This window comes from Condylura cristata, unplaced genomic scaffold (assembly GCF_000260355.1).
Source record: "Condylura cristata isolate star-nosed mole 26May11 unplaced genomic scaffold, ConCri1.0 scaffold00015, whole genome shotgun sequence".
Classification (NCBI taxonomy): Eukaryota; Metazoa; Chordata; class Mammalia; order Eulipotyphla; family Talpidae; genus Condylura; species Condylura cristata.
The window spans coordinates 42,623,383-42,637,273 of NW_004567116.1; the positions used below are offsets into that span (position 1 = coordinate 42,623,383).

General features: G+C 46.4%; 1 protein-coding gene across 1 annotated transcript in view; it reads right to left on the bottom strand.

Moving 5' to 3' along the window:
- TENM4 (teneurin transmembrane protein 4) overlaps positions 1-13,891 on the bottom strand; it is a 511,167-nt gene that overhangs the window by 381,707 nt on the left and 115,569 nt on the right. Inside the window, exon 3 of the mRNA XM_004683244.2 lies at positions 1,582-1,869. Coding sequence (XP_004683301.1) covers positions 1,582-1,804 — 223 coding nt within the window. The 5' untranslated portion in view covers positions 1,805-1,869. The remainder of the gene's footprint in view (positions 1-1,581; positions 1,870-13,891) is intronic.

Below are 13,891 nucleotides of genomic sequence, written 5' to 3' on the forward strand. Positions count from 1 at the left end.
GGGGTGATGAGGGCTCTCCCTGGTGGCGCAATAGGTTAAAGTACAACACAATGAAGCTATCGGGAGCCACTGCAGCAAGATTTGATCCCCAGCCAGGGAGGTGACCCACATGGCGCGGCTGACCTCTCTTGACCTGCCCGCTGCTCCCCTCAGCAGTGTATTTCAGTCATTCTGCCTGTTCTGCTCCCCACTCTGTCTCTGGTGAATTCTCTTACCTACCCACATGTCTGGCCTGTACCCCAGTTCTTGTATGCATAAATAAATAAATATATTTTTTAAATGGGTGATGATCTGTGTCCTTTACCTTCACAGGTTTTTTTGGGTTCTAAATTTGCTCAAGAAGAGTTAATGGAAGACAGTACTTTGTCAAGAGCAACACTCAGGTCAGCCAGTAAATTGAGGGCAATTCTTTGTCAATCATAATGACAAAAAGGGACTTTTCTCTGTAGTTTCTGGGTAGCATCCAGGCCAAACTGGCCCAGGCAGGACTCTCTGTGCTCTGTAGTCTTGGGCAAACGAGTCAGCTTGGGGTTCTTGCAAGGATGAATCACAAAGTCGAAAGTATTTAAATCACATAACAGTGGCAAGAGAACCTTGGAAGGGACAGAGCAGCGCAGAAGCAGGGAGAACTGCCAAGAACTGTCGGGGTCCACTAGGCATCAGAGAGCTCAGAGATCTGCAGGCAGAAACTGAAGACACAGGGGTAGGGAATCTATTGGAAAGTGTGGGAATAATGAACAGTTCAGTGGGGCTGGGGCATAGGTAAAGAGGTGTGGCAGGGGGCACAACAGTGCAGGAAGAAAAACCTGGTGCCAGGTCCGGGCAACATGGATCATTCCTTAGCTGCAGTGCAGCAAATGGCCCAAAGGGGGCAGCACCGGGTGAAGGGGACTGTGGTTTGCCTTCCCAGAGCCACATTAGACTCCAGAACTGGGACAGCTACTGAGCTGGTGGAGAAGAGGGATGGAGGTGACCGATACTCGGCGGTATAACAGATAGGCTTTGGTGTCGGCTCTGTGTCGGAAGAGAAGAAGGAGCCAGGTGCCAAATTACTAAGACTTTAGGTCTGACCACTTCAGGAGCGGCTTCCTCTCAAGGTCAGGTCTGTATTTGCCACAAAGAAGACGTTGAGATATGTCTGTTGACTGAATAAATGGACAAACGAATAATACAACTAGTAAACAACTACGTGGCACTAGTATGTTTATCCCTTAAACGCGTCGCTTCATGAGTCCTGACAAGGCAGTAAGGAAACCACATACCGGCTAACAAATGAGGACTGACGCTGACAGGGCTGACTGGTGGCACCAGGACCCAGGGCTCGGCTCGTAAAACACCTTCTGAGGCCAGCAAAGTGGGTGAATATGCGCTGGTGAGAACCAAGAGCGTCCAGCTTTGTCTCGACCCAGGCACGCACAGCACGAGGACCACACCCCATCCACGTGCGCCCCGCCCGGGGGCGTGGCCGCCGTCAGCCCCGCCCCCGCCAGCGCACTTGCTCGGTAGAACTCAACCACGCCCAATCCACGTGCGCTCCGCCCGGGGGGCGTGACCACCGCCAGCCCCGCCCCCTCCGCGCACCTGCTCTGCAGAACTCCTCCGCCTCCTGCGGCACCAGGTCCTTGACGCGGCCCCCGTAGGCGAGGCGGGCGTCCTGGTCGTAGGCCTTCAGGGTCTCGCTGGAGCTGTAGGACTTCTGCGGGGCTTTGCCCTCCTCGCTGTCGGCTGACGAGCTGGTGTAGCGGCGCTCAGCGTCTCGGCGCCGCGTCAACGAGCGGTAAGGCTTCCTGTCTTTCACGTCCATGGCCTCCGGCCCACGCTTCTCCACATCCACAAACTGGGTCCTCCCCGCACTCAGGGCCGAGTGGTCTGGAATTCCAGAAACCAAAGAAGAAGTGTGAGTTCCGGCTCTAGGGGCCTGAGTCCACCCTGGCCCTCTGTTCACCCTGCTGACTGCAAAGGAGGGTCTCAGGCCCTGCAGGCCAGGGCAAGTCTCCACGGCGGTGCAGTCCAGAAGGCGGCGGGGGAACTCGCACTCAGGGCCCACTGGTGTCTGGCTACTGCTCAGCTTTTCCAACCGTCATACCCTCTCCCACCATGTATCAGCCCCCTCATCCCCAGGGATGAGTATAGAGGTAGTTGACCCAAATGACCTGCAGACACCTGTGTCAGTGTTTCAGGAATTCCTCTAGACATGAAGCGGGTGGTGTTTGTTCCCATCCCCAGACCCATGGGCACAGGGACTGACATGTAACTGGCGCTTGAGAGTTTGTGAATTGAATATCTGTGACCACCACTTTGTATTAATCTCATTAAATTGTATTATCTCACAATTTATGGAAATGAGCCAAGGCATAAACAGCCAGTTCATGCTCACCACCACTAGGTAATTATTATTGTCTACCTTTCACTAGTATGTATGCTCCCTGGCAGCAGGAGCCTCACCAGTTTTGCTCATTCCTGATCTGCCTGACCACCTAATAGATATTCAGTCAATTAACCAGCTGGTCAATACCCCATGGACAGATGAGAAAACTGAGACTTTGGGCTTCTGTAAAGATCCCTTAGGTAGTAACAAAGCAAGGATCTGAACACACTTCCCTTTGGTTCTAAGCATGAGTTTCCTGTTATGCCTACAGGAGTATCCTCTCTTCCTTTCTCACTATACAATTCTTCCAGCTAGGCTGGCACTGAGTACAGGGCTAAATGGGGAACCTCATCTCCGTACTCCCCATCTTATCAGCGCCACTACGGGCAACTGGTATTTTGCCCTGCTCCTCTGAGTGTTGCCAGGTTCTCTGATTGATGGGACGCTCTTTTCCCTTTCTCCTCTTTCCCTCATCTTGACACTTTTGCCCTAGACTGACACCCCAAGATTTATTATTTTATTTTTAAAGATTTATTTTATTAATTTATGTATATAAGAGCTGGGGTGTAGGCCAAGGGTGTGTGTGTTGGGGGGGGGGTACGGGGCGAGAAGATTCACCAGAGACAGTGGAGAGCAGGACAAATTGACTGAATTATATTGGTGAGGGGAGCAGTGGGCAGGATAGGAGAAGTCTGCTGCGACATGTGGGTCAGCACCCTGGTTGGGAATTGAACTTGTGCTGCAGTGGCTGCCCAAAGCTTGATAGTGTTGAGACTTAAACCCTTGCACCACCAGGGAGGTCCTCCCAGAATTTTGTAACACTGCAGGATTACCCTCTTTTTCCTTCTAAATGCCCTCCTTTAGGTCTGTGGTATCAAACACAGCCCTACGAGTTTAGTAAAGGAAGCAAGCAGAATATCCTTCACAGCATATTGTGAGAATTGTTTTTTGCTTGACACAGTACTTTCTCTCACAGTTCCAATTTGCAGAGCAATGTGGGTATGCAGAACATCCCACTGTGCAACTGTCCTATCAGAGAAACAGCAAAGCAAGGATTGTTATCAATGGTGGGGACTGGAGTCTCAGTGTTAGGGGTGGACAAGGAAGGTAGATCTGTCCAAGAGGACAGTGGGCACCCAGTACCTGCTAGTGCAACAGTGAAGAAGTACAGGGCATCTTGTGAATTTCTCAGACAAGTTGAAATTTAGACGTAGCCAAAAAATGTATGATTTTTAAATGCTGTCCAATATTAAAATAAAATCAAAATAATTTACAAGTCACACAAAACACACTGGTGGGTCAATTTTGGTCCGAATGCTGGTGATTGTCCAGTTCTGTGTTTAATCATGCACATCTGAAGTAATTGGCCTGAAAGTGCGCCCTTCCCTCCTAAGACCTCAAAGGCCTTCTCAAGGGCAGGTGTCAGCTTTGGTGCAATGTAGACTTTGTTGGTCTTGCTAAGGAGTTCTCTAGATATACTCAAACAGGTCCATATGTCCTAACCTAACAACCTGTATCTTTGCTTTACAAGGGGGGTTATCTGAAGTTATCACCATTATCTTTGACGTTTATCATGAATCCAAGTGTCTACTGTCAACTTTGCTCCACATAGTTCTCTTATTTTCAAAAAGTGAACGTTTCTGGTTTTATTGATGCCTCATAATAACCATGTGCATATGAGACACCTCTTTTCATTTCCATTTTATAGCTAGGGCAACAGTAATCCAAAGCCACATAGTGTCCTGAGCTATTGGCAAAGCCAGCATTAATACAGAAAGGTAAGACTACTATGATGTCCCTAGAGCTAATCAAGATGAGCAAGAGGGGCATCCAGTCCTTAAAATATCCCCCCAAACTCTCAGCTGCAGAAATGAGTTAGGCCATCTTGAATGGGTCTGGGACAGCAGCTAAGGGTAGAACAACAGCTACATCAATTCCAAAGAATCAAACCCCAGATTTAGAATAAGCTAGACACAAAGGGAAATGTCCCCATGACAGAACTTTTACTATTTGTAAATATATCATGAAATCAATCACATTTCAGTCTTCAGTATGTCTTTCCAGAAGCTTAGATCCAGGATATCTACCATCCCTGCTCTTCTGCAATGATAGTTCATATAATAACAGAGCAGAAGAGATACATATTATCCAGAACCTCACAACACAGATTTATAGGTGAAAAAGAAAACAATTTTCAGCAAAAGTAGTTCACATATTTGTCAGGAATGTGGGACTAGATCTATCTATATATAGATATAGATATAGAGATATAGATATAGATATAGATATAGATATAGATATAGATATAGATATCCCCCCAAACTAATGCTGGGACAAGGGGTATGGCCTAGGATACCAAGAAACCAAATCATCTTATCGAGGGTCCAATGTCAGGGCTCTCAGCTCCATCCTGACACTCAGGCCCTCACAATGGCTGACCAGGGATGGCCTGAGTGCCTGAGGGGCAGGACCACAGAATGACTGGTGATAATACTTTTACTCCAGGGTCTGGAAAGTAGCTTTTGACTAAAATTCTTAATGTAAAAACATCATACATCGTGACATTCACGTATGTGAGTGTGTTTATATGTATAAAATGGAAACAAAATTCACAAAATCAGTTACTGTGTGGTGAACAATGCACTGTGCTATTTCCTATTTATTCTTTCTCATTTTCAAATAAAGTGGATTATAACTCCCTCAATTGACATTATGATCCAGGACTGATTTTTGCCCCAAAGTTCTTTTTTGGTCTAATTTGGATGAGGATTTATAATGACTGCTACTGCTTTGCCTCTGTGAACTTTCACCTCCAACTCATCCCCTGAGTGGCCATAGAAATGGTAATCATTGTAATAGCAAGCACTCATTGTTAGTCTGTATTAATCTATCTAGTCCCTAATATTCATTATAATAATGGTATTTATTAATCAATAAACTTGTTATAAACAGCTAATTTCATGCTTACTTTTACTGTTATTACATCTGATAACACTTTAATCCATACTTTAATCCTGTGCTATAGGTACTAATGATGACCTGTGAATTGCAGATGAGGAATTGCAAGGTCAGGAATCCCACTCAAGGTTATGTAACCCTTGGAGCTATTGTTCTGACCCCATGGTTGACTTTGGCATGTGATTTAACCTCTAGATGGTATTGATATTTCAGGTGGTGCAGAAACACTTCCTAAACCCAGATCATGCCACTGTACTGCTTATGCACCTCTAGCAGCTCTGTGAAAACTTCTGGCAGATTTCCGTTTCTTGATCAAAACAGAAGGTTGTTCTTGATTGGGTCCATCTCGTTTCCACCTCACTGAGACAGCTGCACATCTCGGGTAGTAGCTGTGTCCTCTCCACCCTTGTGCATGCTGTTCCATTCTATTATATCCAACTAACTAGATGGTCTGTCTTGTCTGTCTTTCCCCTTGACTGTAGAAACTTGAGGACATCACAGAGCCCACAGAATCTCTATTGGGTGAATGAATGAATAGTGAATAAAATTATTTGGCAGCTACTTCACTCCTTCTTACCAATCTCAGGTAACATAAAATATTAATAATTTGATGTCAGATAAGTACTAGTTACATCTAAGATTGACTTAACGGCATTGTTTTGCATGTATTCTTTGTAAGTTTCAAAGACAACCTGAATGCGTGTTTACCACTTAGCAGCTGAGTGATCTTGGACAAGTTATTTTACCTCAATTATGAAATAATAACAACCTCTCAGGGTTGTCTGAAAGAATTAATACATGTCACTAGTATATATGGTCCCTGATACATAATATATTCTCCCTATATATTGGCTATTATTAGCACTATACATACACACACACATATTTTTAAGGCACATTTTAGAAGCTGCTAATGGTCAGTTATTACTGGAGAATGGATATTCCCCCCTCCTTCCCCCAATAAGGTGGAGACACATTTTAGGTGGTCCAATTGGCAGACGACTGTCTTGTCACTGTGAACCTAGTAGTCAAACACACTGGCTTCAAGAAAAAAACAACTCAGCAACTGCATTTTTTTTTCTTTTTCTTTTTTTTCTTCTTTTCTTATTTTTTTTCCTAAAGATTTATTTATTCGTTCATACAGAATTGGGGTACAGGCCAGAGATGCGGAGGGTGAGAAGATTCACCAGGGACAGAGTGGGGAGCAGAACAGGCAGATCCACAAAGTACACTGCTGAGGGGAGCAGTGGGCGGGCCAGGAGAGGTCTGCCTTGCCATGTGGATCCCCTCAGGGGCAGGCGGGGATCGAACTCATGAGAAAGTGGCTTAAGCTTCTTAGTGCAGTGCTTTAACCTGCTGCACCACCAGGGAGGGCCCCAGCTGCATATTTTTAAGAACACAGTCCCCAAAACAATGGCTTTCCTGTAACAAAGCAGAAGCAGGGCTGGCAAATATTTGCCTGGTTCCCATTTACTTTTGACTTGTCTTCCACTTTAGCTTTAATATAGTAATTTAGTATAGTAAAAATAGCAAAAAAAATTTACTGTTCTTTGAACAGATGGGAGGTCAATCAGGGTGCATACTCACATTGGCGTTTAATAGTGAGAGAAAGAAAAGGCTGGAATGACAAGGGATAGTGGGGAAAACCTTCCTTGCAGTGAGGGGCTAACGTACAGTAACTGAGATACTGGCAGAGGTTGGGGGCAGGGCACACTTCTCAGACTCTGTGTTCCCAACCACATACATACATGCTCCATGTGTTAGCCCCTTGTCCTTGCTGACGTCTGGCTTCACTGTCCCTAAAACCCACAGATCTGATCCTCACTCTCCCTCCACTTACCTCACTGCCTGTAGAACAACCTGACCCCCAACCTGTCTCCAGACACATCTCTATTATTTCTGTCCTAAGAGCTGCCTGCCATTTCTTAGACATCCCGAATCTTTACTATTACTGAGCCTCTGCATGCACTGTTTGTTGGGTTCACACAAGAGAGATACATGAAGGAGGTAGGGGGAGCGGGAGGGGAGGGGAGAGGTGAAGAGTGCTTCTTCCTTGAGCTTTCTGGGTTTTGTCATCCTTTCCTACTCTCTTTCTCCTTTTTCCAGCTTCTATCACTTACTGGGGCTCTGCTAAGACCTTTTCCTCTCTTCACCTGTCTAGACTCAGAGACGCACAATTTCCTGCCACTGCTAGACCTTGGTGTCATCCTCCTGGTGGGCTCCGGAACCTGCCTCATGCCTATCTCATCATTAAATCTGGTCATTGAAACCATCTGGGTGAATCCTGTCTCTGGTAGGGATCATGACATAAGACATAGCTTCATACCTGGCACTCTAGCTGCCTTTCAGCAATCATCATTATGATGATCATCAAACTAACAACACCATCAGCTACCACTTACTCGGGTGTACCACAGGCAAGGCAGGGGCAAAGTTGGATGGCCTCATTTAGTCCTCACTATTCCCAGGCTGTGTCTTGGTTCTATTTTATTGACAACTTGGAGTTCCACGAAGTTAAATATCTAGCATAAAACCACACAGTCAGGAAGTGAATCAAGAGGTCTCCAATTCTGGACCTTCCTTTCTGCAACCTTCTATCAGGCACAATGAACTCCAGGTTAGAAATGGGTTCTGCTTTGGCCACTGCCTGGCAGTATGGCCCTGGGCAGGCCCCTCGACCCAGGAGGCTGGGTGTGCTATTGCTATGTAAACTGTAATGTACCTCATTCCTACAGACAGAAGAGATTGGGAAACATTTCTGTCATCATCATCATCATCATCGTCTTGTTATTTCTAAACCACAAATCATGTAGCTTTCTTAAATAGACTAAATCAAATGGTTGAGAATATTCTGGGAAGACAAGTAGTAAGCATGTAACTGAAGAGCAGAATAGAATGAACAGCTCAGAGGCTGCCTGATGCTCCAGGTGAGTCTTATAGTGAAAGTGAAGGGCATGAGACCCATGTGAGGATGCTGGCACTGACCTTATTTATATGAGATCCATAGGACCCTGGTTGTGGACGCTTCTCCAAGGGAAACCCAAGCACTACGAAGGTGAACTCCGAGAGTTCATTTCTACCATCTGGGACAGACCACCCCTGTGTTGGGCCCTGGACCCTGGGCCAGATTTGAGCAGCTCGCCCTCTGGAGAGGCTGTTGGCTGTGGCCACCAAAGACAAGTGCGGAGTGAAAGCATGACTGAAGTTTTGTGAGTTTCTCCTGCTGATACAGGTGTACTTTTTGGTCTGTGGGAAGGAGAGTAGGTCCCAGTCAGGAACTTCCCAGAAGGTCCCAGAGGGGAACTGGTAAGTGGCTGGAATGAGCACCAGGGACTCAAACCCACATAGTGTCTCATACATGAAGCTGCATTTGGATGGATGTGGCAGGTTTGAACAAGTGCATGAGTGTCCAGGGGGACAGGAGGCCCTCACTAATGCACTGATCAGGCTGTGGGCTCAGATAGGAAAAGAGGCGACGACAAGTAACTACTGTGATCCAGCACCAACCAGGCATTGCAGACTTTGATATGTAATTTCTAGTCCTTACTACAGCTATTCTGGTTGGATGCCATCCTCTTTCCTCTTACTTGCTCTTTTCTCTTATTTTATTTATGAGATAATAAGTGCATAGAGATTATGACTTGCTCTGGCGTCTAGATTTGCATGAGAAGAAAATATCTGTATGTCAATAAAGGAGCAGCACACCTAGCTCCATAGGTACAAGTATTTGGCAAATAATTGCCAAGCACCTTCCCTAAGTCCTAAGTGCTGCAGGAGAAACACTGAAGTAGAAAGCTCCTTCCCTACCTCCCATCTCACGTCTTACCCCAACCCTGAGTTCCTACCCTGCCCTGCCAGCCTTGTATGAGGCCTCACTGGACAATGAGTTTACTACTCTTTGGAGCTTCTAGACAGTGGATGAGTCAGACAGGGGAGAGGCAAGGACAGGATACCACAGGGGCCCAGCCCAGGTGGGTCAAAGGTGGAAAGGCATTATCAGGGATCGCTGCCCAGAGAAAGTGACATTTAAACCAGGGCCAAAAAATGCCAAGCAAAAGTGAGCCAGCCCTGATGGTTTTGAGGTAAGGAGAGAAAAGAGGTCTAGATCTGTGGCTTTCCATTTTCCTGCCCTACAGTAAAAATAGATTTATTTCATAATCTGGTACTCATATAAATCTATAAATTTTTGACTGAAACAAAAATTTCAAAAACTCTGCTTAACCTTACCTCAAGGGTGAAATATGATATTTTCTATTATATTCCACTTAAATAGAATTATGGATAGGGTTGCCACTTTATGGTTGGAAAACACTGTTGTGGGTCATAGCTCTGATGAACAATAGCGGGGTGGTGGCAAGGGGAGAAGTGGGGAATGAACAGAGGCCTATTATTTCTTGGGGTCCAGATTTCTTGGGGGGAAAGACATTCAAGACAAGATCTGAGAGATGAACAGCTTCTTAGAAAAAAAAAAAAGGAATCTTCACAAATGATTATAATGTGGGTAGACGATAAGGAACCAAAGTTCATGTGGCATAAAAATGGATCTGGCGGGCATTCCCTGGTGGCACAGCAGGTTAAAGCACAGCAGTAAAAAGCTAAAAAGTCACTTTCGCAGGAGTTCAATCCCCACCTGCCCCAGAGGTGACCACATGGTGCGGCACACCTCTCCTGACCCTCCCACTGCTCTCCTCAGCAGTGTACTTCGGCAGTCTGCTTGTTCTGCTCCCCACTGTCTCTGGTGAATCCTCTCCCCGCCCCTGTTTTTCTGGCCTGTACCCCAGTTCTGTATGCACAAATAAATAAAGCTTTAAAAAAAAAAATGTTTCTGGAGATGAGGGGGAGGGTGGCTGCCTGTAGCTGTTTTTCACAGACTGGATGGGCCTGGAGCAATGGTGAGGATGTAGGACTCTGGCACAGAAGGGCCCATCTGGGACACAAAGCTTGTGGTGTTGGGGGCAAACCCAAGAGTCCATTTTGGGCCCCACAATATTTATGAGGGGCAGGAGACATGAAGAAGTGGATAGAACTGCCAAGGAACTCCTGCCCCTGCCCTAAAGGAAAGGGAGGCTGTTACTACCCTAGTTTTTCTCTCCTCCCCCAGAAGCAATCAGCTACAATCAGGAAATTGACTGAATTCCCACTGGCCCAAAGTTTTATACATTTCCTTCACATGAGCACACTGGTATTTTTAGTTGCTTTTGCATTAACAGGGGCCCATAGATTTTCAAAGCTAAAGTGTGTTCTACAAAATATAAGTCTTGGGAAGTACCTGTGTGGATGTATGTTTAAAATGATCATAAAGTTTTACTTTCCAGAGTCCTTCAAAATTTGATCATGCAAATCCTTTGTTTTAAACTCTAATGTCTGGAGATGAATGCTGTGGATTTGGGTGCCTATTCTATTCCAGGTACTGTATTGGATTATAAGCAAGCCAGAGAAGTGAGCACTGTTAGCCCTCTTTAAGGGCAAGGAGAGGGACATTCCAGACCTCCCAAACCCAATTTAAGTAGATTTTGTCATCCACGGCATCGAGATGAAACATATTTTAGTGTGTAAGACCTTTAATGGAAACAAATTTTAATAAAATTAGTGTGTAACAAAGAAAAGACAAAAAAAAATTTAAATTAACACATGATGTTACCCATCCCCTCTTGGGTTAATGTCCAGCCTAACAGGTTTGGCCCAAAGCTGGGCCCCAAAGCCTGACACAAGTCTAAAGCACTTTTTATGGGGACCCAAAGAAATGGGTCAGAAACAGCCAGACAAGTCTGGGAGAAGAGCAAAATAAAAATCAAGATAAAAGCCACCATTGTCAAACCTCCCCAAGGGTCTCTCACCCACACCTGTTTCAAGCAACCCAGGACCAAAAAGCAAGTGCAGGTTTTACATGTCTCTCTGCTCTGTGTGTCTCTTCGAGCTCTCCTGGCTCTCTATCCTGGTTCCTTCCTTTCTCAGTCTTCTCCAGCTTTTCCCTCCTCCCTGCTCAACTCTACCATCCCAGGGGTGGGGCAGGGAAACTGGCACCTCCCCTGTGTCTGGGGACCACCCTGTTACATCCCAACTTTATATGCAAACTTAGGCCTGGAATCCTGAGCACTGAACCAGCCGCTTAAGTTCACGCACAGGACAGGGTTGGAATCTGAGCTCCTGAGTCTGTTGTCCATGTAGCACACACAGTACATCTTCTTCTAGCCTCATCATTTTGAGGGATCCCTGGGATTTTTTTCTCTGCTCTATTTTTTTGGGTGCCCATCCAAGAACGAACCATCCCTTGCCTTGTAAACAGTAATTATAAAATAGTGGCTAAGGGCAAGGTCTTTCTGTCATTACCTCATTTAATCCTCACTGCACCCCTAAACAGTGCTTATTTTAGAGAAGAAACTGGAAGGTAAAAGGGTCAAATCCCTGGCCCAGAAGGACTTCATCTGGAAGTGGCAGAGCCAGGATTTAAACCTGGGTCTCTGGGACCCGAGGCTCAAGTTTTTAATCATAGCCTATACGGCTTCATTCACAGGTCACCCCTTATGCTAATTTGCTTAAATGCTCAGTGTGTTTTTTCCCTTTGGCTTTCGGCAGTCTTAATTCCTCCGATGAATCGAGTTAGCACCTGACCTGGGCTTCTGGGAGAAGTGCTTTTACAGCTGCTTCTCCAAGTGTGCCCTGCATAGAAAGTCAGGGCTGCTGGGCCAGGGAAAGGGCTTCTTGGGAGTGTGGCAGGGAGGGTGGCTGTGTGCCCGGACTGGCTGTGGGGACATCCCTAATTAGCAACTGGCAGGCAGGTGACAGAAGGAGCGGCTGCCAACAGGCACCATCTTGCCCTTCTGTTGGACGGCTGATCACAGACCAGGCAGTGAAGGGCAGCAGTCGCTGTTGACACTGCTTCCAATCCTGAGCTGGGAGCACCCCACTGGGGCGAGCATACACAGGACGTGGCACACAGTAGGCCCTCAACTAACAAGTGGTAAGTAGGAGTCCAGCTCTCTCCACCTACATTCCTTCTCCTCCTGAAGTTATCTCTCAGCTAGTGAGTCCACATTACCAATGGTGGCATATTCAAGTCAGAAAATGTGCAACCTGTTATCCAAGGCTTGAGAGCACCCTAGTGCTCAGCTGGCTCATGCTTGGCTGATATCTGAATGGGGCCCCTCTACATAGACTGATGACCCCACCTCTGAAGCTGGGGCTTCACAGCCCTAGGGACAGCCCTGATGGTGCTTCCTGACCCAGAGCCAATTCTGCCTCCATTCAGCTCCCTTCTGCAGATCTCATTTCTACCCTTTGGGGCCTCAGGAAATAAGTCCAGCAGGATTTCCCTGAAAACAACCCTTCCAGCCTGATCTGGAACCAGTCCATGTGTCCTTGTGCCTTCTTATCACATTGAACTTTTTTCTTTCAATTTTCTGGATCTCATCTTCCCAGTGAGCCTTCCTCAGGTACAGCCACCCTTCCCCTTCTTTTCCATTTTTGCTCCTTGGGAACAAGGAATTGGATTAGACACAGATACATCTACAGGTAATTACAGCACCATGAATATAGAAGAACTACTGACATAGAGTGGGCAGCAGAGGAAGGAGGCACCACTCACACGTAAGCAGGAGTTAACCAGGGGACCAGAGGAGGCGGGAGCTCTGTTGGGCATATGGCTTGCAGGTGGACTGGGTAGAATCACTGGGAGCTCTTTGGTGCTGCCAAAATGTTTTTCATGCATCCCCTTCTCCTGTACCTGATAAAGTGCTTCCATGCGACAACTCAAGCCCATGTGACTTTTTTGAAAGCGAGGTTTCTGGGCCTCAGGTTGAGCTGACTGGCTGTTAGGACTGAGCTTCTTTGGAACCATACTTTGAGAAATGGCCACTTCTGTAGTTCAGTCCCCACTGAAAGAGACTTTTCCCTTCTCCCTAGAAAACCCTTTCAAGGATCAAGCTTGAAACCCAATCCAAAAGTACCCAAGTCTCCAGAAAAACTGAACAATGGCCCAATCCAAATTTTGATTTTTGATGGAGCTTGTTCTGAGACCATGTTATGAGATAATCAGGGGGAGGGAAAGACAGGCTGATTAATACACATCCCCGACTGTGCTCAGGCTTAACCTGTAATTATCCAGGTCACTCTTCATGGGTCTCTTCTCTGTGAGGGCTGAGGGGTGACAGGGAAGAGCCCCAGGGGGAAAGCAGCACCATAGAGGAAAGGGAACAGGCCTTAGTTTAAGGCTTCTGGAAATAGTGAGATTCTTCGTTTTGACACTAACTGCCTTTGACCCATAGAAGCCCCTCAGATTTCTGAAGGCATTTTGTATACTTTCCTGGAGCAGCACAGACTTCTGTGTTATAGAGAGGGGGCACTGAGACTTGGGTGTCATGATATGCTCTCAGCTACAGTTGGTGTGCAAACCAGAAGCCATCAGCTTCATCCGTGTGTCCTGTGGCTTTTCATAGCCTCAGTTTACTTTTCTGCAACATGGGTGAGACGGGGGTCATAATCTGTGCCCAAAGGCTGTTTTTATGTTCTAACACACACACACACACACACACACACACACACACACACACACACACACACACACAC